At 41.7% G+C, this 25,855-nt stretch overlaps 1 protein-coding gene across 4 annotated transcripts in view; it reads right to left on the bottom strand.

Moving 5' to 3' along the window:
- Window positions 1-25,855, bottom strand: part of PIK3R5 (phosphoinositide-3-kinase regulatory subunit 5) — a 297,464-nt gene that overhangs the window by 11,713 nt on the left and 259,896 nt on the right. For 3 of the 4 annotated variants that reach the window (XM_086930629.1, XM_086930630.1, XM_086930631.1), the window contains exons 15-18: window positions 21,747-21,823; window positions 18,845-18,938; window positions 10,678-10,760; window positions 3,486-3,601 (exon numbers count right to left, since the gene is read on the bottom strand). In XM_086930629.1, coding sequence (XP_086786755.1) covers window positions 3,486-3,601; window positions 10,678-10,760; window positions 18,845-18,938; window positions 21,747-21,823 — 370 coding nt within the window. The remainder of the gene's footprint in view (window positions 1-3,485; window positions 3,602-10,677; window positions 10,761-18,844; window positions 18,939-21,746; window positions 21,824-25,855) is intronic. The other variant, XM_086930632.1, reaches the window with a different exon arrangement.

Here is a 25,855-nt window from a genome sequence, read left to right as displayed (position 1 = left end):
CCACCCGTGAGGATGGGGAGCCTCATACCTGCATACTCGTTACTGCCCATGTTACCAAGCCATGTATTGATCTGACGTATGTACCAATAACTGTTGGTGAATTGGTATATTTTGTTGATGGGTTCTGTCTCAGAAATGATGAAGGTGTTCTAGTTTTCAGTTATTCCGTTTGCACCGTGCATCAAATTGTGGAGACCTGTCATCTATCAACTGTGAAATTTAGTAAAGTTAAAAAGCTTGTTGCTCTCACCTGAGCCTGTTTCCTGGTCAAAGAAGAGAGTGTCAATGTATACAAGGACTCAATGTACACATTTGGAGTGACACCCATCTTTGGGCTACTAGGGTTGGAAAGGGGCGAGCGAGTACTGATGAGGATTAAAACTGGCGTGGAGCCTCGATAGAACACCAAGATGAGCAACCGTGCTCCGTGAGGCTTTCGGTGGTAAGGAGTGAAGGGGAGTGGAAGTGTTTGTCCTCCGCATCTAGTAAGTTTGGCTTTGTAGTAGAAACGAGCTGGTAACGCAGACAATAAATAGAGGTGGGGTATTCCCTGCGAGATGTGAATGGGATACATTACATTGTGCTATTAATATGGCAGGAGAGGAAGCTTAGTACATCCCTGTGGGTAAACAGTCAAGTGGGTGCTTCTTTGTGACCTGTAACTGAGAAGAAAATTATAGCAAATGCTTAAACCTAATCAGATTTAAAATTAGACTGAAAATGAGGACAAGTGCCCATTTTTTAATAAGAGAAACGCATTTTCATGATAATGATAAACAATTGAGAATGCTTGAGAATGATAGAACATATTCCCAGTTGCTAATTACATGTTTTGTTTCTCTTGTGGGGACAGTTTGACATTTTATGTGAATGTTTCACTCACCAGGAGGACTCACATAAGGAGTTTCCTAAAGGACTTTGAATTTTGAATGTACCAGCCGGTATGCGAAACAGGAGCTTGTGAAGGGTAAATATGAGAGCCAGGATGTAGATAACACTTTCTGATGAAAACCCAGGTTGAGAATTGACAGTCTTCCATAACAGTGTATGGAGTGTCCAATTTTAGAGTCTCTGCGAAGTGATTTGCCTGAAGAAATTGCTTACAAACAACTTGGCAATGTAACATGTTGGCGCTTGTGATGGTATGCATGTTTAGCTACCGTTTTTAATCAGTAGACAAACTATACTCAGTAAATAATAAAGTGGTTGCTATTGGAGTATGTTGTCTATCGTAATTGCACCTGGTCACACTGTGAGGTGTGGCCTGCTTCACTTCACTGCATCTTTTTTCTTAGACACCTCTCTTTATTTTGTGGCAAAAGGACCACCAATGATGACAAAAGTGGGCACAACTGGTGAGTGCCGACCAGTGGGCCGGTTGGTGGTACACATGTGAGGGGTCATTTTGCCCTTTTCAATTTTTTTTCGTAGCACTGAAAGTGTGAATGATTGGGTTTTAGAGTTAAAAGGAGAAACTTAACCCTTTTCTGTTTTGGCGACTGTCTTTTATAGAGATTTTTGATGTGTTTAGCAGAGGTGCTAAGCGTGTTGGGGCTACCTTGTAGGAGTTGTTTAAATGCTGTATGATATAGCATATCACACCCAGTTTATAAAGCAATTAGGAAGTATGCACCTTAGAGACCAGGTCTTGTTGTAAAGATTATTTTTTCGTGAGTGGAGGGCGACCTGTTGTTTTTTTTTCCCTCTTAGGCTCCTTTTGTGAAAGTATCCATTTTTATGCTGCCAGTATGAGTGTCATCAGCTGTACATCTGATAATGTCAAACTCCCAGGGAGGTAGTAGAAACAATATGCACAAACAGTGCGCGTCTTTTCCAGCAAGAAACACTTTGCCATCCTGACACGCGCTCTTTGCATATTTAGAGTGCTAACAAGCAGAGCTATTTTTGAGAGTAGGTAGGTATTACACTGCCCTGTAGCAGAGAGCTTCCTGGGAGTCACATTAATATGGTGATTGACAGTGCTCAATTAGGTCTTGTTTCGTCAGTCACACAGCGTGACTCAAAACCTCGCAAGTGCAGGAAATCTGAATGAGCATTTTCTCCCAGTGAGAGGGTAACACTAACAGTTTTCTAGCCCAGGTTCACTAGGCCATGCATGGTGGGCCTGGGCAGGAAAAGCTTGGTAGTCTCCGCGCTGGAAACCTTATCCTAAATAGAGTAGGCCTTTAAATCAGTGGTCGAAGTGGGGAGAAAAAGTAGGGGTACTGCGGGAGGAGAATCAGAGGGGGGAATAACCCGTGGATTGGGTCAGTGGGCAGAGTCAGAGAAGTGGCAGAAAGAGAAAAATATCTCAATTTGTAGTATTTATTTCTCATTGCACTAACCGGTTACAGCTTATTACGTTATTTAATTTAACAAATGGATACACATGTTTATTTAAAGTTTAATATGTGTTATTGACATTAAAATACAGTCACAAAGTGGGATAGGTTTCCAATCACTGGACACTGTCCCTGTCTTCTCTGGGCACGAAGGAAAAGACAGAGTCCTTTGCCTTCTCTGCTCTTTAGCTCCGTCCCCAAAAGCCGAGCCTTAACTATCGGCCTTGGCGATTTCTGCCATCTGGGAGGCATATGTAAAATAAGAACGCAGGACTTTATGAAATTTAAGAGGTAGGGGCACCCCGTGCCCTACCGATCCCGCCCACTTTCACCACTGTTTTAAATGCCATACAGCTGATGGTTTTGCAGCGGTTGGCCAACAGTGAAGGTGTTTCTGATGGTGGAGCTGGTGATGGAGAAACACAGTGGGTGCCCCACCCATAAATGAGACGAGGAATTGAGAGATGGGTGGATGAGACATTACTGGTGGATAATGGATGCTCAGTTTCCTCCTACAACTAAATGAGATTGTTCGCATTTGTGTTCTTTCTGGTTCCGAGTCATACACACCTACATGCCCAAACCCAGCTCAGAATGATGTCACAGCAAAGGGTGGTGACTACTTGTATGATTTATTTAATACCCTAGCTTCGTGTCTGCCTCTGGGAGAAGATAAGGCCTATTTCATCCTGAATGTGAGTTGGCAAAAACCATCAAGTGCGGCCTAAATCCATGTAACTTCCTAACTACTTCAGACATTGAGTAAACATAAGGGACTTGTGCCAAACATTGGTCGAATTTGGTCAGTAACAAATCCATTTGTGCCAAAATCAAATCCATTTGTTCCCAAACTATTCAGCTGCCAATTGCCAACAGTTATCTGGGGAAACAGCTCCCCAACAACTGCACCCAGTAATTCAAAGGTTCGACTGACTTCCGGCTCACTAGGCACACCCAGTGATTCAAAGGTTTGTCTGACTTCCGGCTCACTGGGCCCACCCAGTGATTCAAAGGTTTGTCTGACTTCCGGCTCACTGGGCCCACCTAGTGATTTAAAGGTTCGACTGACTTCCGTTAAATGCATTGATACCTCCCTCCCCCCCCTGAAAGTGAATTATGGGTGCACAGATGTCTCGCTCATACCTGGTGACGCTCTGCAGAATCATCTTCTCGTCCTGATCCAGACAGAGGGCGAAGGTGCTGCCTCCCACGCCGATCACCTGCACCTTGTCCACCTTGATCTGGGAGACCGCAATCTGCTGCAGAGAGGGAGCACATTCATTAATGAGAACACCATAACACACACCAGAGAACGAACTGCTTTCCTTTTGTTTATTGAGCGCAGAAGGGTGAAAATTCAAGCTGGTCCATCAAGATTCCAAATTGTGACATGCAAATTAAACAAAGATTTCTGCAGCAGGCTCTCAACCCACTGAGTTCTCCTATAGTTTCTTTTCCTAAGCAGTTGTTGAGGCATTATGCTTTCTTGCCAGTGACAAACACACACCTTTTATGGAATCATTTTCTTTCACATTAGGGCCACAGGGTAGTTCTAGCCTTTACAGTGAGAGGCCGTTCTTCAAAGAGACAGGGTTTTGAGTTCCATGTGACAGTGCTCATGCTGTCTCTTGTACTAGGTTACTAGCAGCATGCCCTGAAGGGACTCTTGGGGCGTACACAGGTCTTAATTTATAAAAGAATGAGGAAGCTGCTCAGAAGCCCGTGGCCCCTGATATTAAATGTCACCCCCAAATACCGAGGCTGCGTAGTCATCCATCCATCTCAAGCCTCTTTAACCCCTTGTCTGCTGATGACGGAACCGCTCCGTCATCAGCTGCGGTGGCGCTGTGCTGATGACGGAGCGGTTCCGTCATGGCCCGCTCGCTGCTCATGCGCGGCGCGAATTCCGCGCCTGCGCTGAACGTTCTATTGAGCGGGGCGGGCCATGACGGAACCGCTCCGTCATAAGCACAGCGCCACCGACGCTGGTGACGGAGCGGTTCCGTCACCAGCATGCGGCCGCCGCGCTGCCGCCCCGCCCCCTTAGCACTGCGGCGGAATAGCCACTGCAGTGAAGGGGTTAATGCACTTTCAGACACTCCCTGCCCCTCTATCTCAACTTTGTTCCTCCTTCATCTCTATGTGACATTTTTCCTCTCTTTCTCTTACTCCATCTTGCCTCTGTGTCTTTTTCCCTCTTTTGCTTTCAGTATATTTCTGATGTGTAAAAATTAAGTGCTAGCCTGGCCTCAACTCTGTGCACACACAAGCAATGCCCCACCCACACTCAAAGGCCATCATTTTGAGTAGTGCCTCAGTGTATAGCCTGTTAACTATCCTTCCCCAAAATACCTATGTTGGACTCCAGGACATGAAATCAAAGGTCGATTGTAACTTAGATTTTTTTAGGAATGAGGAATTACCTGGAGCATCAGTAATTCCTTATTTTCTCCCGGGGCTTGTCTTGGAAAGTGTGGCTACGTGTAGAAGACAATAACTACAGGCGAAACAAACCAGATCTGCATTGCTCCTGCCTGCAGGCCTGGTTGGTAGCTGTTATTATTACAAGCAACATGAGAATCACTCGTAATGCAGGCTCAAGACTCGGTAATGCTGTACTGTGTTTATCCACAAGGTGTCACTGTTACACCATTGGGACGGTAGTGACATACTTTCTCCTCCACTAACAAAGATAGCAAAACAGTCAGTTTCCTGGAAGGCAAATAAATATTGTCACCGGTCTCATGAGGGCATTAGCTCTAGGGGCATGATGCCAGGAGCCCTAACACCGCGGATTCCTCCACCAGAGGTCAAAAGACTGGCATCATTCTGGAATGAGAAGTTCTGTGCACAGGGCTACACTGGAAACAGTGGTTAGCCCTGCATTTTGGTTTCAAACCAGTCCCAGGCTGCACCGAGTAAGTGAGCAAAGTGAGCCTGCTCAGCCCTCCTCTGGAAGGCTTTGGGGTTTATAATCATAAACAATGCTGGAATGTATGGAGTCGAACAGTGCATTTTATAGAAATGTACAACATGTATTGGCGATAATGCCATATCTGTTACAAGTACAGGTACAGGTTTTGGAGAGGAATTACTGAAATGTTGCACTTTCTCACAGCCAGACCAGCTCCACCTCACCACAGCACGTAAAACCCCCAAAGTAAGGCAAGTTCCCACAGAGACCCGGTGCATAAAGCGCCATGGCCAGGACAGTTTCCATAATCCCATCATGAAAAGAGGCACAGCCAAGCCAATACTGTCCCTGTATGTGAAGTGATATTCAGGCCAGTTCTGTCCCTTCATGTAAATCATCATATCCAGCCATGTTCCCACAATTGCCAACGCTCTCCCATTCTAAGCATTGCCCCTCTGTTGAGAAGTGCAGTTACTCTCCCTGTAACATTAAAGAAGTGCTGGCGCTCAGTGCTTGACAGCACCTGGCCTGCCTATTTAAAACACTGGTCTGGAAGCAAGAGAAGCATTGCATAAACATTTTATAAATACATGACATTTTTTAGTAACTTCTGGCTTCATCCTGGTCAACATTAACAATCAAATGAAAACATGTAGACGCCTGAGTTCAAATGCAATGTGACCACAAAAGCCTGAGCCAGGATGCGGACACGCATAGAGGGCAGCTCAGCTGTCCCATCCGCCTTATTAATGTGCATTGTATCCAGAGGCGCAACTAGAGCCAAATTTCGGGGGGGTAAGAAAGAATTTCGGGGGGGGGGCTGAACCTTTAATCAGTAGGCAGAGTGGAGCTGCAGGGGCTCTTAGAAGGGGTGAAACAACTGCAAGGCCGAATTAACATTCAAATGGTCTTTTAAAGACCTGTGAAACGTTCGGCTGCGGCTCTGTGTGTGCCCGGGATCTGTCTCATCCCGGGCTGCCACACACGACGGGGGGGGGGTGGGGAAAGGGGGGTCAGGGGCTGAAGCCCGATGAGTCCAATGGGTGTTGCGCGCTTAATTATTTTTTTTTGTCAGTCAAAAATAACTTTATTTGGTTTTCACAAACCATAAAGCATATAAAACACATTTCATTTAAAACTTTTTCAGTTCTTAAAATTCCACATACTTCCTTTGTGGCACCAAGCCTTCAGTCTTTGCCCATATTTATAAGTAAGCTTTCTACCGCTATGATAAATTTTACCCCCCTGCATATTAAAATGTTTGATGCAGCACCCAGCCAACTTGTTGCCGCCTGTCTGCAGGTGCGGATATTTAAATCATTAAAAACTGTTCTCAGCAGCTTCCTTCTTTCTGATTTCACAGTTTCACAGACACACAGCAAGTGGCTCAGAGTTTCAGTGTGATAGCCACATAAACAACATGTCTTTGTTTGATGCTTATTTTTCCAGGAGGGCGCCAAGTCTAATGAACAAAGATCTCCAAATCTGTATGCCACGAATCTCCTTTTTAAAGACAATCGGAAATGAGCTGCTAGATAGGGTTGTGGTCTTGGCCGTGTGTAAGAATTTATTATGACCCATGCGTGGCGGCGTCTTAGTAATCCCCTTTTATCCTCCACGAAGGATAATGCTTTTGCTTTGTTATTGCAAGCTTTTTTAAAAGTGGACTTTTCCATCTTGCTGTTCCAAAGCCCATTGATCTCTAATTCATCCAGTGCTATCCGCAGTTGGTCCCCCCATGTATTTGGGGTTCTTTGCTCCATTTGTTGTTTTATTTCCAACCAGCATAAGTTGTTTAAAGTTCCCAACTCTGCTGCTCTGAGTTTCCCGCATAGATTTACCATAGTTGCCTTCCTTTGGAATTCCCGGTTCTGTAATCCGAATTCCAAACAAATTTGTGCTGGCGATGAACCTTTGAAGAGGTTGAATACCGTTTTATAAACCTTGGTTTGTAATTTGTTTAAGATGTTACATTCTTGGCCATGCCAGGTTTCCAGACCGTAGGACAAGGTTGGTAGCAATTGGGCTGCCATGATTTTTAAGAGATGCCCGTGTGAAGGGCTTTCCAGTTTCTTGGATAATTGTTTGTAGGCAAATATTAAGGATTGGGCTTTTGATGTGATCTCCTTTTTTTGCTCCACCGTTGACAGATTTCTTGACATTTTAATGCCCAGGTATTTATAAACACTTGTTTCCTCTATTTGACAGTTCTTTGCGTACCATTTATAGTTTCCTTGTCTTGGGCCCGCTAATCTTACCACCTTGGTTTTAGATTTATTCAATTCTAAACCTTGGGCGCCAAGGTAGTCTATAAGTTTGTCCTTTGCAGCCCTATCGGAGTTTGACTTACCGCGCCTGATTATATCCTATGGCACTTACAATATGGCTGAGGGAATATCCGTCACATTTTACAGACTAGCCTGCCCTGAACTCAAGGTTGTTCCATTACAGCATGGCAGCTGTCACTGGACTCAAAGAGGATAAGTAAGGAGGTTGTGCATTATTTTCATTACATTAGCCCTTGTTAGAAAGCCAGGCTTCTGTTTGCACCTAGAGATCGATAAATGTACTGGATTTCAAAAGTAGCGTACCATCGTACAAGATGCAGCTTTTTACAAGAGTGCACTGCTGCAGGTGAAGGATATGTGACTTCACAAGCATGATTTGTATGAAACGAAAGTGAGTTACTCTGTTACAGTAGTGTACGTGGATGTGCACAGAGATGGGCAAGCCACTACAATAACAGGGAGAGCTGAGTCAAAGCTGAGCCAATTGTCTGGCTGGCTGTAAGAGCCCATGCACGAGCCGAGCCCTTGAAATGTTAGTCACGTATACTGTGCAATAAAGTCCATATAAACAGATGCCGAAGGCTGTTCAATTTTTTTTTAAAAAGTGTACTTCTTTAACATGCATAGCATGCAGAAGCGTTTCAGTTTAGTACATCAGATTATATCACTGCATTGAGAGGCATTTATTAAAAGTGACAGTTTTTAAACATGAACTTACAAATATTCGGGCTCACAGCCCCCGACCATGACAACGCCATTATTGAATTATGAAGCTAGTCAGTAGTCATGTGTACTATTTATGTGGCCTTAAATTAACGCATCGAGCAACACAATAACCTAATTCAATCAGAAGAAGATATCTTTATTTGATTGGTTAATTAAAACCTTCACAGAGACATAAATCATTTACATAGCAGCCGGTGCTTAAAATCTCATGGCAAAAGTAAAAACCATACACTAATAAGGAAAGCAAAAATTTTATTTTAAGTGGCCATAATGATGTTTTTGGTCAGCTAGAGTTCAAGGCCCTGCTTAAAAAGTAATCTAGTCCGGGACCCTTAACGCGCTGTAACCTGTGAGCGATGCAGGGGTCTCCAAAAGCCCTGCGAGTCAAATTTCACTGCCGCCGGCACAGATTCCCCCGCTGATGTAAGACGAGAGCTGCACTGGGATTGGTGCCCGCGTGGGAGTTGCCCAGCAACGAGGAGCGTCATCAGGGAAGCCGCGCTGAGGCCGAAGAGGCGTCCCGACCCGTCACCGTGACCAGCTGACTGCTGGCGAAGGAGAAGGAGAGACTATGCCCACTCCCAGGTAACTGCTCGGGAGCATCCCGGGAGCGGGTACCGTTACCATCTGGGGCGAGGGTGCAGCCGGGGCGTAACACAGGCCCCCACGCGGTGCGGGGGACCCATCGCTCTAAGGGGCCCCATCGGCCCTGCAGTCTGGCTGGAGAGCTCCTGATTGAGCCTGGAGGGGGCCCCCCTAAGTACTGTGCAGGGAGGCCCCCTCACTTTTCGTTACGCCAGTGGGGTGCAGGTCTGTGATGGAGTACTCGGGCCTCCCACCTTCAGTAACTGCTTCCAGGACAGCTCGTATTAGTGACCGCACCAGGCCAATCTGGGCCTCCTAAGAGCATATCTGTGGCACATCGCAATTGTTACTCATTTTTGCGCAAACATTAAGAACGGAGGCAGCGCTTGAGCCCTCCATGGGGCCCAGCAGTGAAGTTAAGACCTACCAAGTAGCGGGAGGAACACCGCGCAGTAGGGATAGCGCCAACATTAAAGGATCACATCATTCTGAGCCTGTGACTGTTTTCCTCTTGACCTTCCCCACGCCTGGGAAACGGGGTCATTCTCACAGTACCTGAGACTGAGCTAGTGATTCTACAAACGGTTGCCTAAAAAACTGACAGAACTTGCAAACTTACTTCCTTTTCTAAAGAACACTGACGGCAGACATTGCAGATAAGAGATCATGATCTATGTGAATTAATATTGGTTGGATCTTGCCTAAGACGTGAGATAAAGATATTTATATTTTTATAAATAACTGGTGTGGTGTCTGTTTGTGGTGTCTCACTGTGTTACGGTAGGTGGGTGTTACACAAATACTTTACACATTGACTCTTGAGTTGGCCTTACCGCTCTGCGCCAAGCAACCAGAGGGTGGTCCTGGGTGCTCTTGGACCTACCTTGTCGTAACCGGTGGTCCCTACTTGGACTAGGGTAACATACCCCTGCAAACTAGAGACTCTGTTTCTAACACTATTCTTTTCTCTTTGGCAGTTTTAAAGATACAGTGAATGCTGTTGTGAGAACACAGTGTCAGTCACAGCACCAGGTACTGCTCTCTGAGAGGTGTATTCCATGCTGCTCCCTCCATGTACAGTGTTCAGCTGGCTCTTACCTTTGAAATGGTGGAGTCACTTCTCTTGTAGGTAGGAATGTCTTGTGAACCATTAGTAAGAAAATGGTGACCTTCAGTCACACGTAGTGAACTAGCCGTGGCATTCTGATCAGCAGGCCAGAGGATGCAAAGGCCTAACACTGAGCCAGTCTCCTTGTCTCGCTTAACTGACAGTAGTCTTTCTTCCAGCACTTCTGCTGAACTGTCTGAGTGCCATTTATGGCAAATTACTCTGCCAAAGTCTCTTTGTGCATGTAGGAGCTGGGCCTCACTATGCCCAACGGCAGCCTGAAGCAGCTTCATTTCCACACATGACAACCAGTTCCTGTCTGCAGAAGCACACAGAATCCAGCTTGGAATTCGTTTTTTCCAGTGTCCGACTGAACCACAAAATGGCTGCCCCCTCCCAATCAAAAATGGAGGGAGGGTCAGACACTAGTCCATTAGTGTTCATTGGATACAATGCTTGCAGAACCTTCCATAAGCGCTGTATTCGCTGTGTCAGTCATCATATTTACTAAATATTGATAATGAATCCCATCACAGCATTCCTGAAACTAAAGAGCTTCACTTCACGGTGTAATTGGGCAGGGTACGTGATTACAAAACACCACATGAATTAAAGCAGCAGCCCTGCTCGAGGGTGCTACACTCATCCTTGTAACTTCAGTTAACACTAAGGGTTTTCTTTTGGCAGCTATTGGAATTAGAGTTAAGGGGTTACCTGGTTCGGGCTTTTCTTTGACTTGGAGTTTTGCCTCTTGATGACCTCGGTGACAGTCAGGTTCAAGCACTCCATTTTGGAATCTGAAAGATGAAGGCAGCAGATATTAGAACACTGGAATGTTGAAAGCTCCATAGAAAAGGATGAAGTGGACAATAATAGCTAGTATAGATCTTCTGATCTGACATTCCAATACTTGTCTTTCTGTTTTTCCCTTCTTAATTTTTAACATTCTCCCTCCAGTTGCTGGAATGTACTAATATAGAATGAATATAGAAGGGTGCTGCACTCAATTCACATCAATCAAAATCTTAATCCGGTATGTGTGCTGTACTGGACTAGTGCCTGCAAACTATGTAAAATAAATGAATATGGCCTGGTGTTGTGAGTCACCAGGACTCCAGTACGCACTACTTCAATGCAATTTTTTTGGTGTTAGTACATTCTATTTATTTCAACAAAGCATGTTAAAGCAATCATGTTATTCACTTTACTATTTTTACTTTCTTTACAACGATATCATTATTCATATCATCACATTCACAGAAATGCAAACAAATTCAATGGTTTATGCAACTTAAATCATAATAATTAATCTACACCCAATGCATTTCGGGGCTGAAGCCCCTTCGTCAGGGGTCTGTGATTGAAAAAAGAGAGAAAAAGAAAGGAAAAGAAAGAAAGAAATCTTGTTACTCATGATGCAAGTATGAAACTAAATTCTTTGATATGGAGTTTCTGTAGTTAAACAGCTTCTTACCACGGATATGGAGGAATTATAAATTCCAATTGAACTTCATAGTACCCAATGAATTTGCATTTTCTGAAAAGGGGGAGATGTTACAGGATTTTAGTATGCGGAATCTATTTATCGAAACAGACACTGTATGTGTCAAGATATTAAAAAAAAAGGGGAAGTTTATATAAATGGATTTACACAATTTAAATTAGAGAAGGGACTAGTCCCTTGTAGAGCGAGACTCGAGAAGTACGCCACTACGTGCGGCAGATCGTCTATTTTTCGGTAAGAGTAGGCAGTGGTCTGACGACTACGGTCGTTTTAGAACGACATCACACTGGCAATTTTTTGAATGAATGTTATTTTTTATTGGCAGGATTATTTGTTTTGAGATCCTGGCGAGACCGCAACAAAACAATCAAGGCTCGCAGGTAAATCCCTCGCCATAAAATCATTTGAACAGTTTCGTTACACGCGACTTGACATAGCGTTCTGACCATGGCTCTTGTTTCGTTTAGGCTCTCGAAATATCGGAACACAGTGCAGGTGAGCTCTCTAAATGAGCATTTTTGAAATTTCAAACATGCGTTTTTTTGTGTAAATCCATTTATATAAACTTCCCCTTGCCTTCGATTTTCTTTACAGATTTTTCACAGTTAAACACTCAGGTAAAAGTTTTTAAGATCTTGACACATACAGTGTCTGTTTCAATAAATAGATTCCGCATACTAAAATCCTGTAACATCTCCCCCTTTTCAGAAAATACAAATTCATTGGGTACTATGAAGTTCAATTGGAATTTATAATTCCTCCATATCCGTGGTAAGAAGCTGTTTAACTACAGAAACTCAATATCAAAGAATTTAGTTTCATACTTGCATCATGAGTAACAAGATTTCTTTCTTTCTTTTCCTTTCTTTTTCTCTCTTTTTTCAATCACAGACCCCTGACGAAGGGGCTTCAGCCCCGAAATGCATTGGGTGTAGATTAATTATTATGATTTAAGTTGCATAAACCATTGAATTTGTTTGCATTTCTGTGAATGTGATGATATGAATAATGATATCGTTGTAAAGAAAGTAAAAATAGTAAAGTGAATAACATGATTGCTTTAACATGCTTTGTTGAAATAAATAGAATGTATTAACACCAAAAAAATTGCATTGAAGTAGTGCGTACTGGAGTCCTGGTGACTCACAACAACAGCCATATTCATTTATTTGGAATGTACTAATAGCCTTACAGCTCTTCTGCCTAATGCTGTAATAATTGCTAAAGTCCTTGAACCTCATTTAGGTACTTGCCTAGAAGCGGCTACAACACTTAATTATACTAGCTGTATATCCAGTATTTTGGGGTTAGATGAAGATCAGACCTCATGATATTCACGAGATCTCCTTACAAGTATTGGCTTCTGAAAGGTTCATAGGACTGGGGAGAAATCATCCATGCCAGGGTCTTAACAGATGGCAACAGAAGGCAGGTAGGGCTGAGGCAGAATCTAGAAAGTGTTGTTCGAACACCTGGCACACAACTGACTCTATCCGGACCCTACCAGCCTTTCAAAGTATTTGGCGCAATAGAATGTATCTCATTTCGCTACAGGCCTACTAGCCGCTGCTCAGAGCCCCCTCTACACACGCTGTTATTGGCATTTGCAATCATAAAGAGCATGCTAGGCATGGCCCCTTTATAATAGCTAAGGGCTAGATGTACAAAGCTGTTTTGAGGTCACAAACGCCAAATTCACAGAACCGGTCTGTTTGGGACCGCAAAACAGCTATTTCCAATGTACAGAATACAAATTGCGATTTGGTAACTTGTTACTGAATCGCGATTTGTGCTTGCAATGAGGTCTTTGGAAGGTGCATGTTTAAGGCATCCCTCTAAATTACCAAATGTGAATGGGATGTAGGAATGTTTTGCGACAAAATTACAGTTACAAAACATTCATATTTTACCAACTCCCTGAAAGAGGTGGGATCCCTTTCACAAATGGGAATGGGTCCCAGTTGGACCCATTTCCCTTTGAGAATGAAACACAAATATTTTTTTAAGAGTAGGCAGTGGTCCCACTTCCTAATCTTAAATAATTAATCTTAAACGTTTCAATTCTTTCTTTTTAAATGCATCCTGTTTTCCTTTAAGAAAAACGGGTTGCAGTAAAAGAAGATTGCTTTATTGTAAAGCAATCACAGACAAGGTGGTCTGCCAACCTTAGCAGGCCCCCATCCTCGTGATGGTTCCTATTCCGAATGGATTGCAAACTGCAACCCACCTCATTAATATTCATAAGGTAGGTGGATTTGTGACCCTCTAGGAATTGCTAAACGAAACTCATTGAGTTTCATACATTACGAATCGCGATTTTCCCAATTGCATTTCACGGAAAATCTCAATTAGGTAGTAACTATCCTAATATTTGTACATCTGGCCGTATGTTTTTAGAGTTCCTGCTTATCCCAAGGTTAGAGAAAAATCACGTCCATAGTTAACAGGTATTTTAATGCCGTTTAAATATTTTAAATGTTTTTATGTGATTCTGTCGGTAAACCTCTCCGTAGATTAGTGCTGCTAAGATAAGGGTGTATGGTGCAGCTCAAGACTTTGGATGCTGGCCGGGCACAGCCAGCATCTCATTCTTCCGAGGTCAGTGAAATGAGAATTATTGTGCTTCATGGCGCATACAAGATGAAGGCCCATAGAAGTACACATCACATCAGATCTACCTTATTATTTTACTAGATGGTACTATTTAGATCGATTTAAATCCGTGGCCACAAATACATAAACCACAGCAAAGCGCTTCAAGGCGCAGCTTTCACTCCTTCCTGACTCCACCCGGTTTCCAGCTGTTCCATGGCCCTTCCTATAATGACTACTTCTCTCTATATCTCGTCTAGTTGTCTTTCAATGAGATTCCAAAGCTCCTGAGGATAAGCAGCGTCCGACTCTTACATTTCTGAAGCTTGATAATATCCGATTACACTGCATAGAGCTGCAACTTGATTTGTGGGGAAACACTGCCATCTAGCGGAAATGCCCTTAACTGCAACCACAATCTCACAAATTCATTATGATGACTACATTATTATAGGCAAAGCATGGAAACGTTCAGACCAAATTTAGTGCTTACTACAAAACTAATGTTTGGGATTTTGATCGGAGAAAATAAATTAGACACTTCTAGATGGAGTAATTTGTATTGGACCATTAATTTAGACAAAATGGGGTTGTAACGTGTTTCAAAGCCAGACATTTAGTGCTAGGTCACATAAAGTGAACACGAAAGTGCTAATGTAAAGGCAAGTGTATTTCTGGTATATTGTTCATTGACAATTTAACAAATCGTACTAGCTTTTTTGCGGAAACACCACACGCCATTAAAGGTTTAAGCCTGCAGTGAAATTATGAACCCAATAATACTGGAATAACCAAACACAAAAAAAGAACACCACCACCACAGTACAGCACAATAATAAACGAAACACCACAGCGCGATAATTCAACACATAAGAAATGCAACAGTGCACACACTAACTCAATTCAAGAAAACAGAATAAAATACAATCACAACAAAAGACAATAATGACAAAAAAATACAACAAACTATCAACTCAGTACAAAAACAACACAACCTAACACGAAAACACGACACACTGTAATTGTTTTAATATTGGGATATGTTGTGACGTGATGTGCTACTGGTTTGTTTCAATATTTTAGGGTGTGGTTTTGAGTAGGTACTGTGCAATGTTAGAGTTGATGTGTATTTTAGTTATTGTTGTGCTGTAATTTTTTTTAGGTTAATTTGTTGTGTTGTGCTGGGTTGCTAGTGTTTTTTGGGTGTGGTTTTCTGTTGTCACTGCTGCTATTTGTTGGTGTGTTATATTGTTGTGTTGTGTGTGTGTACTTTTTTAATGCTTTTGCTGTTTGATTTTTTTCTCGTGTTGTTCATTGTTCTATCATGTTGCTAGTGTATTATTGTAGTATGGTGTTACTGTAATGTGAAGTTTTGTTTGATGCCGTTGTCTCGTTGTACCTCAGTTCAAAAACACTCATCATATACAACCATCTGAACAAAAAACACGTTTTCACTGAATGTGTTTTTAATGGAATTGAAATTGCTTTTCTGAACTTTTTATGGTGTATAAAACAAAAAGATTTTGTGAAATTTTTTTTTAATAAAGGTGGAGATATTTTTGGACTATCAACAAGGCATTTAGTCTGTACATGGGGGCACATATGGGTGGATGTGTATTTAAGTGGACAGCTTAAATAGATAGAAACCACATGGAACATCTTATTGTTACTTCTAACAATATCCAAGCCTATCTTCCCGTTCTAACCCAACCTCTTTCTACGCCGGGTGGCGGGGAGGGTGCATGCAATGCTTCCACCTGCAAAGGCACTCTCCCCTTCCCTCCAGTGTCCTTCATACCTCCCCATCCTTGTCCCACAGAGAAGCCGCTGCTCAAATGTACCAGGGGAGTGTTACATTCCTCAGTGTAGAGAACACCGCATGGAATTTCATGAATACACAGGTACTCCCATTCAGGGTGGCACTGGGGAAGTCATAATAAGTTGAATTACACGGAGAGATACCAATCGTAACAGTAATTCAAGCCTCCTGGAAACTTCCCATTAAATTCCAACCTACCTGTAGGTGAGGCTTTGGCAGAACAAAGTGAGTTTGCATCAAGCACTCCATTCTTAACCATTAAGGACATATATTAACGCCAACAAAGTTTTGTGATCTGACTCAATAGTGTCAAACTAGTCCATATGACATGCTAGTACAGCTAAAGTAGAGTCAGTTAGATAATGAATATGTTTGACATCTAACTGAGTCTTCCTCCACTCACCCTATTAAGGACCATTTCTCTATCGAGAACATACTCGAAACTCTTTGGTGGAAAACAGCTCATTGAATGCCACAATCCCTATTCACCTTTGAAAGTCTGCTTTAGACTGAGATGGATGGAATAGTGTTCATCCATAGAATTTAGAGATGACCACCAGCGTCATTTCTGTATCTTGAAAGGAACCACTGTCATGAGGTTTCCATTTTAGATTTAAAATATTGGGTGACTGCGCGTCATTGGATTTGACAGCTGTCCACCAACATTTTAAACTGGTTTTGTTTTTGAGTAAAAAATTCCCAAAGTTTTGCTTCTGAAGAAAAAAAAACATTCACCCACACCCTGGGAGCTACCTCCCGGGTTGTGGGAGTTACCTCCGAGGGTAAACTGTGTTTGTCCCTCCCAGGTTGTTGGGGGTCATTATTTGTTTTTGTTTGTTCCTTATTGCCAAGTGTTACCTGACAGGGATAGACGGAAGAAATGGACATTACACAGTGCACCCTAGATATGATGGGCAGTGTAATGGCCTTCCTGTAACAGCACCTACTTCTGTGGACTGTTGCCAATGGGTGCCCTGTCATTGGAAAGCTTAGAGTCCGTCCCAGTCTAAAGGCTGCAGGTGGGCTGAGAGTTTGAAGGGCAAGGGTACTCTGTTAAGTTTCGGATGGAATACCATGTCTGCCAAACTCTACGTCTATTATGAGAGAACCAAATATAAAATACAAAGGCATTGTGTCTCCTATTTTTTTTCACCCCTTCCCTAAAGTGTTAGTAGTCAAATCTAGAGTGGCGCAGAAACAAACGATGGATGGAATGCTGAATGAATCAAACATTCATCCCAAGTCTGGGTTAAATCCATTGTTCTCTTGCTCACTACGCTACCCCAGTTTGGACCCAGTCATATGTCATATCAGTCTTTACTCTGTTCCTCATGGGAAGAGTCCAGCCCGAACTGCCAAGCCGGGTCCTCCCCACTCCTCCATCTGTTGAGTTTGCTCAAGGCCACTTACACTTAATCTCTACAACCATTTTACTTAGACTACTCACACGTTCACACATTCCTTCATACCCGTTTCTTTGATTCAAACACAAGCACTTAACTCCAGGTTAATCATACAGTTTACTCAGGTTCAGTCAAGCTCATTCGTACAGTTCCTGGTTCACTTACATTCACCAGTCATTTAATACGCACAGTGTTCATGTTCACTCACATCAGCCCATCTTTTTGTACAGCTTACTCAAGTTCAGAACACTTACCAATTTATTGGAACAGTTTACTTCAGTTCAACATTCTCATCTATCTCTTCGTACAGCTTACTTAAGTTCAGCACACTCACCTATGTCTTGCTACAGCTTATTCAAGTTCAGCACACTTACCAATCTATTTGAACAGTTTACTCAAGTTCAAGAGACTCACCTATCTCTTTGCAAGCTTACTCAAGTTCAGCACACTCACCTATGTCTTCGTACAGCATGCTCAAGTTCAACCCACTCACCTATCTCTTCGTACAGCTTATTCAAGTTGGGACACTCACCAATCTATTTGAGCAGTCCACTCAGGTTCAACACACTCACCTATCTCTTCATACAGCTTACTCAAGTTCAACACACTAACCTCTTGTTTTATACAGCTTACTCAAGTTTGACACACTCACCTATTTCTTCGTATAGCTTACTCAAGTTCAACACACTCACCTATCTCTTAGTATAGCTTACTCAAGTTCAACACACTCACCTCTCCTTTCTACAGCTTACTAAGGTTTAACACACACAACTCTACTTTCCTACAGCTTACTCAAGTTCAACACACTCACCTATCTCGTTGTATAGCTTACTCAAGTTCAGCACACTCACCTATCTCTTTGTATAGCTTACTCAAGTTCAACACACTCACCTCTCCTTTCTACAGCTTGCTCAAGTTCAACACACGCACCTCTACATTTGTACAGCTTACTCAAGTTCAACACACTCACCTATCTCTTTGTATAGCTTGCTCAAGTTCAACACACTCACCTCTACGTTTGTACAGCTTACTCAAGTTCAACACACTCACCTCTCATTTCTACAGCGTACTCAAGTTCAACACACTCACCTCTCCTTTCTACAGCTTGCTCAAGTTCAACACACTCACCTCTACGTTTGTACAGCTTACTCAAGTTCAACACACTCACCTCTCCTTTCTACAGCGTACTCAAGTTCAACACACTCACCTATCTCTTTGTATAGCTTTCTCAAGTTCAACACACTCACCTCTCATTTCTACAGCTTACTCAAGTTCAACACACTCACCTCTCCTTTCTACAGCTTGCTCAAGTTCAACACACTCACCTCTACGTTTGTACAGCTTACTCAAGTTCAACACACTCACCTATCTCTTTGTATAGCTTACTCAAGTTCATCACTCACCTCTCCTTCTGTACAGCTTACTCAAGTACATCACACTCACCTATCTGTTTGTATAGCTAACTCAAGTTCAACACACTTACCTCTACTTTCGTACAGCTTACTCAAGTTCAGCACACTCACCAATCTATTTGAACAGTTTACTCAAGTACATCACACTCACCTATCTCTTCGTATAGCTTGCAAGACTTTCTCAGGTTCACCGACGTGCAGACCTTCTCGCCGTGAGTCCATCGGTTTCTTCCACTTACTGCAGTCTGAGGGAGGGAGAAGGGAAAGAGGTCACCAATCAGGCTGTAGGTGCAGAAGGAATGTGGAGTTTCATCATCCCTAAAGGGGGAAACAGGGGCAAGTGAAAGCAGACCTCTGTTATAATGGGCACATGGGTAGGACAGGTAGAGCTAGTGTTCCACACTAGTACCTTACATAGAGGAGCGTATGTGCTACAACTGACCCACAGCAGCACTTTAAATTAGTAGGAAAACGTCACTTCTGTCCTACAGAAGCATTACACCAGATAGTTTAATCTACCGAGGTGGATGAAAAGTTTCCAAGGCACTTTCGCTAGGGTTTAACCGCATGCGCGCTAGCGGAATTCCGCTCCTGCGCTGAGATTTTTAAAAACGCATGTTATGTGACGAGCTAGGCTCGTCATCAGCGTGCGAGGAGGCTACGCCATGATGAGCCCAGCTCGTCATCAGCGTGGAAGGGGTTAAGGTGGCATATTAGCACAATATGAAAGACCTAAAGCAACAGGAGTACAGCCTGAGCAATGGTCTGACATGGTTATGTTTGCTTGTTTGGTGCTGAAGAGCTTTCATCTAGAGCTACATGTCTCTTTTGTCCATAGTGGGAGCAGACTGTTCCATCGAGGCTGCCCTTGTAGCAAGTATTGGAATCCACCTTGGAGTGCAAATTACCAACCTTCAGCTCAGGAATTAAGGTCCTGGAGCCAGGCTCAGATCCTGTGGTAAGAGTATCGCCATGCACGAGGTCAGCAGGTTTCCCTGTACTACAGGCTCTTGAGCCGAAGCTGAAACACTTACAGAGCTGTGTAGCATACTGCACTGTGCGGAGTGTGTGCTTGGAAGATTGTTGTCTTTGTTTTGAGCCTACGTAGGATAGGATGTGTTTTCAGAAGTACTCTTATCTTCTTTGGGATGCAGTGCTTAGTGGTGTGATGGATGAGTTTATAGAGGGTAATAGTAATGCGTTTGTCACTCCAGTTCCCATTGTTATGTATATGATTACTGTATATTCTGATTCTGAGTTTTAGGCTCGCTGTGGCAAGAGTTTGCCCACTCCGATACCATTAAAAAACAATTTATGTTAAGGGCAAAAGTGTGTCGAGAGGAAAGGGAACTGCAAAAGCCTGCAGTGAGACGACACTATTTGCTAGTGAATTCCATCGCACTAGAACCATATCTATGTTTTGTCACTAAGCCATTTCACAGGTTCCTTTTAACTAAATTTAGATTTAATCTTATACATTTTTACTTGGGAAGTTTTAACACATGGGTGAAACCAAAGTCAGTACCGCCCTGCACTTGTGATAATTTTTCTATACAAGATACCATGCACTTTATTATGTTTTGTGATTTCTTTTCTGATCAGAGAAAAACATATTTGTTACCTATTCTAAGGGAAGCTGGTTTCTCCCAGGTGAGAGCAGCCATGTTTTATCTCCAATCATTGTGTAACATCCGTATCACATTTTGTATGGCAAACTTTTTAGTGACGGCAGCTGGATCAAGATCACGTAAGACATTATAAGGTTTCCCCGTATGAATTGCTTTTTATACTCCTTTTTATAATCCTGTTTTTAGCTTATATACTTCGCCACATGAATTCGATTGATATGAAATTGTTTAATTGTGTTTTACTTGTACATAAATTTTTTTATTCTCTTTGTATGATTTTTAACTAAATCGAATAAAGATTCTTTGACTGACTGACAGATTACTGTATATTCTGATTCTGAGTTTTAGGCTCGCTGTGGCAAGAGTTTGCCCACTCCGAGACCCTATGGATCTGGGCGGTGATGCTTAGGATGGACTGGGTAGCAGTCGCCCTTTGCATGGCAGTTGTGATGAGTTCTCAGCTATAAGATGTCAACCAATCATCAGAATACATGGCTAGTCGGGACCTGCTGGTGTGGGTGACGTGGATGCCTCCGGTGGCCAGCGGTGTGTAGAAGATCTCTTTGGCACAGCATGCTAGTCCAATTGGCAGTGACTAGATATTAGTAATAGACTAGCTGATCACACCCCATTCATGAGAGTGACATCAAGCTTGCATACAAACATAAGAGTGACCGTTCCATCGGGTCTGGGGATGGCTAACCTGCCCCACAGATGTGGAGCGACTGTGGTAATCTATGCATATCACTTACATCTGTATGTATGCCCTATGATCGGTGTCATGGATATGTCTATCTAAGGGGCACTGGTTTGACTATGTCTGTACTAGTAGCTCTGCCCAGCTGAAGGCACTGTTCTAGACCTGTGGGCACTGCATTGATGAAGCGGACCCGTTATCAGTACATCTGCTCTAGGGTCACAATATTTATCATGTTCACCTTATGAACATTGTCATCAGGTCCGCTCTATGGCCATTGCATTGGTAAGTCCTCCCTAGGGGAGCTGCAATTGTAATGTATGCCTATGGATACTTTGTGGTCATTATTGCCCTTGGACTAGTGCAATGATGATGAATGACTTTATAACTGACTATATTCATCCTGTCCAGCCTTGGAAAACTGGTATAGTGATCTGTCTGCTCTTAGGGCACTGCATTAGCCATGTCTGTATTAGGGACACTGCATTGGGACACTGTATTTCTCATGCCCATAAAAGTATCAGTGCAAAGGCTACATCTGGGATTAGTACAGGCCATAGTATGTCTGCCACAGGGTCAGTGCGTGATGTGATACATCTCCTATACATAGTACAGGTCACGTCTGCTCTACTCACACAGCTTTGGAAATTCCAGCTGTTCTAAACTCCTCAAAATGCAAGGCGTCAACCATGTGTGCATTATTCCCTCAAACCCCCACATTACTGTACCTTGCTGTGAACAATCTGTAGTGTTAGGGGGACAGCTTCCCGGTCTCCATAAATGCCCAGCCTTTTGCTGCCAGGCCCTGTGTATAACAAATAAGCAATGCGTTATTCATGGTATTTTTAGTTGTTTGAGCAGCATGTGCACAACCACTTCGACCACCACACTATCACTGCAGATATGGTTTAGCAAAACATAACAATAATAATAATAATAATAATAAACCCAAACGAAAAATTGGTTAATCCAAGTGCTAAATCGACAAAATACAATCACAGGATTAGAAGCCCCTAGGTGTAAATTATATTCAGGCATCAGCAAAAAACATGTTATTGAACTTAAAAGGAAACAACAGAAGCCAATATCAGAGGCTAGAAATGGCACAGGTTTCATCACCCCAATCTAAACTCTCAAGAAGCCACTGAAGCAGCCATGAAGCAACCATGAACATATATCCGAGCCTCATTAATCTAGTGAAGGGTTCAGGGTGCGAAAACCTCAATCTTGCCTGTATCATGTTCATATACTCCTCTCATCCATAGCCCAGAATGTATCAGCAATTCAGGAGAATGATGAACCTAATATTAAATATATATGAATGTTATCTTCTTCTTAAGGCTGTCTTCCCCAGGAGTCCTCCTGATTAGATAAGTACAAAAAACATACAAATGTATATAGATTGGTCCGATTTTCAATTAATTTTAGCTCCATGATCCAACGGATCATTTTCCAGAAAGAGCACTGAACAGTTCTAATGACAATTGTCTTTGATTTTGTGCTGTGCTGTCTGTTATTTTCCATTAAACACTAGCTGGACTTTAGGATTCCAGGTGTGATGTGTGATGTGTAGTTCCCATGCAGCAGGGTCACCCATACTATCAACAGCTCAAACTCCACCCACACTTTACAGAGGTAATGCATGGTCATCAAATGTGGTTGAAGAATGTGTATGCACATGAAATAACAGCCCAGTCCACACATCGATGGCAGTGGATCCATAGCATCAGAATAAATCAAGCATGGGCCATACCTTCAACCTTCTTTGCAACTGCTAACCTGGTTCCAGCCCAATATAACAACACTTACACAGTTCTCCTTCGCGTAAAAAAGGATTCTGTTCATTATGATTTAAAATAACATTAGGCCTTTTCACTCTCTTCTCATATGATAGATGCTGAATACTACTGGACAGAATCAAAGAATCAGAATCACAAAAAAGGCAAGAGAGAGATGATTCATTTATTGTCTGACCAGCAGATCTGTGCAACTTGAAATAGGTAAATTGCACACCCACCCGCAAAAAACTCACACAATGTTTCGAGTCCCTCAAAAATATGTTTTCTCAAAACCCTGTGAACTTTTTTCTTACCCACTGCATGACTTAATTGCCAACATTTGATCAAATTCCCTTAAAACATTTAAGAACCTCATTGGGCACATGGTCAAATCTCAAAGCCACATTTCTATAAATATAACACTGGGTGGATGCAATTTGGCCAGGCGCAACCTTGCCAAGAAAGAGATGCTACTAGTAGACTCTGCCACTAACAAAGAGAAACACTTTCTGACTTACTCATCTGCCAAATGTCTTGAGACCCAAAATACCCATTGTTACACAGGCACTTCTGAAGGCAGGGTGAAAAGTCCTCTAGGAACTATTGTACTCCGGAATAATAATGGCAATGATTTGGGCAAAAATGAACCATGATCAGATCTTGTACCGGGATCAACTCAAAACACCAATCCCAAAAGCATTAGAACGTACAAACCCAACATTTTATATGTCACTCCTATCACCAGAAAATTATATTAGGTTCAAGTTTAGTCACAATACCATAGCTTAGTCACGAGTCAAAAAAACTTGCACAGATATGATCTTAAATACCTCCAACAATGGATCAAACCTTATATCCTATAACGCATCCTCTAACCTGTACGCTAATAAAAAAGGAGGCCAAAACTTGCAGGACACATATGAAAGGGGCACACAAATACTTGTTCAAACAATTCAGAATACAAAACATACTACTATTGGCTTTGTTGTCAGAATATTGTAGTTTGATATACATATCTTACCCTAAATCTTGCTGACATAAAATTGTTTCATTGGGTAAATGATCTACTAATAACTCTAAATGGGTGATATCTTGTAAATGATATTTAGGACATAACGTTTTTGTCAGGCAATATTTAGCCAAGACATTCTGGTACCGTCTAACATTACAATCCTCAATACATGTCTCTTTAAAAGATGAAATGTTCATTAGGTCATGGGGATACGCCAGAACCTTAAAAAACTTACAACTTTGAGATTTCAAAGAATTGATACCACAGGGTATAAGCACTAAAAATGTTAAAAGCAAATTCAATAGATGTTATAGTTCATTATTTGGAACACATTAGTTGTTTCACGCTCTTGAACATGCTTATTTGTTTTATGTTTTTGATGACTTTTATTGTTTTTATATTTGTTATTAGTCTATGTTTCTTCTTTGGCCACATATTTATATGTAGCTTTCATTTTTGTATGTTTCATGCAATTGTGTTTGAACATTATTCTTAATACTACTGTTATCGCTCATGCTCTTATACTCTTGCTTTGAATTAACTTTTAATGCTTTTGTGCTTATTTCGCTTTATTGTTACTATGAATACAGTGTTTCTTATATTGTTTTTGATGTTGCTCATAGTGATATGATGCTATGTGTAAGCTATAGTGTAAATCTAGATTTTTTCTTAAACTACTGTTTATCATATTGATACATATGGATTATTCTGTTCATTATGATTTAAAATAACATTAGGTCTTTTCACTCTCTTCTCCTATGATAGATGCTGAATACTACTGTTCAGAATCAAAGAATCAGAATCACAAACAAGGAAAGAGAGAGATGATTCATTTATTTTCTGACCAGCAGATCTGTGCAACTTGAATTAGGTAAATTACACCCCCACTCGCAAAAAACTCACAAAATGTTTCAAGTCCCTCAAAAAATTTGTTTTCTCAAAACCCTGTGAACTTTTTTCTTACCCACTGTAAGTCTAGATTTTTTCTTAAACTACTGTTTATTATATTGATACATATGGATTATTTGCTCTATGTTTAACTTTGGTATTTTTTATATTAATATGCATTTCACTATTTAAGTTTTATAGTATTATTGATGGTAATGCTATTGAGTATGTTTATTGTATTTCTGGGTGTTATGCTATTTTTATGTTCATATGCATGCTTTTGTTTAAGTTCATCTTATTGTTTGCAGTTTAATAGACGAAGACATGCGTTCAAAACTCACATAACCTACTTCATCCATTAGTGGAAGTTGTTGTTCTATCCACAGGTTGCACAATTCCAGGATTACTGCTTATGTTCATCTTTTTATAGTGTATTGAGCATTTTGGAGTCAACATCCTATTTAATATCCACCAGTCTATTCATGTTTTTCATTTGCTCACGGATGAACTACAAGTGCAGTTAAAATTCCTCTATCCAATGCATAAGATCTTATGTAGACTAGAAAAAACACAATTGTTCTCACTTATACAGCCCTACAGTCCACTCCCGCCAACTAGATTAATAGTTTTTGTTATATGTATCACAGAAGAAAAGAGCCTATCTTTGAAATAACTGTGTCTTCCCTTGCGCCTAAGTCATGGAATAATCTTCCTCTACTGCAGACAAACAAAAAATCACCTTGAGTTCAGTTCGAACCTAAAAACCTCTTATTTGTTGATTTTCGAGATCTGTGTTCCTTCTTCCTTCACTAGTTTTAGTGGTATTCAGCTACTGGTGATGGTGTGCTAATTAATAAATACATACCTTGTTTGTTGATAATATTGTAAGTTTGTGTTGTATTATTGCTGCTCCTGTTCACGGTTTTGTTTGTGTGTGTTAATCTGTTTATCATTAAGTTGATTTTGTTTATTCATGCCATGGTATTGTGTACTGTAGTGTTTATGTTATGCTATGTTAAATCTGTATGCTACGTATGTAAAAGTGTATTCTTACAAAAGTACTGCAAAACCAATGGGCCAGTGACAGTGTAAGCTCTTCAAAAGAACAACATTACAATACTGAGTTACGTAATACATAATTAGTATATACTCAGCATAT

The sequence above is a fragment of the Lissotriton vulgaris genome, chromosome 7 (genome assembly GCF_964263255.1).
Source record: "Lissotriton vulgaris chromosome 7, aLisVul1.2, whole genome shotgun sequence".
Lineage (NCBI taxonomy): Eukaryota > Metazoa > Chordata > Amphibia > Caudata > Salamandridae > Lissotriton > Lissotriton vulgaris.
The sequence above is the reverse complement of the archived record's forward strand: the minus strand, read 5'-3'. Positions and strand labels throughout refer to the sequence as shown.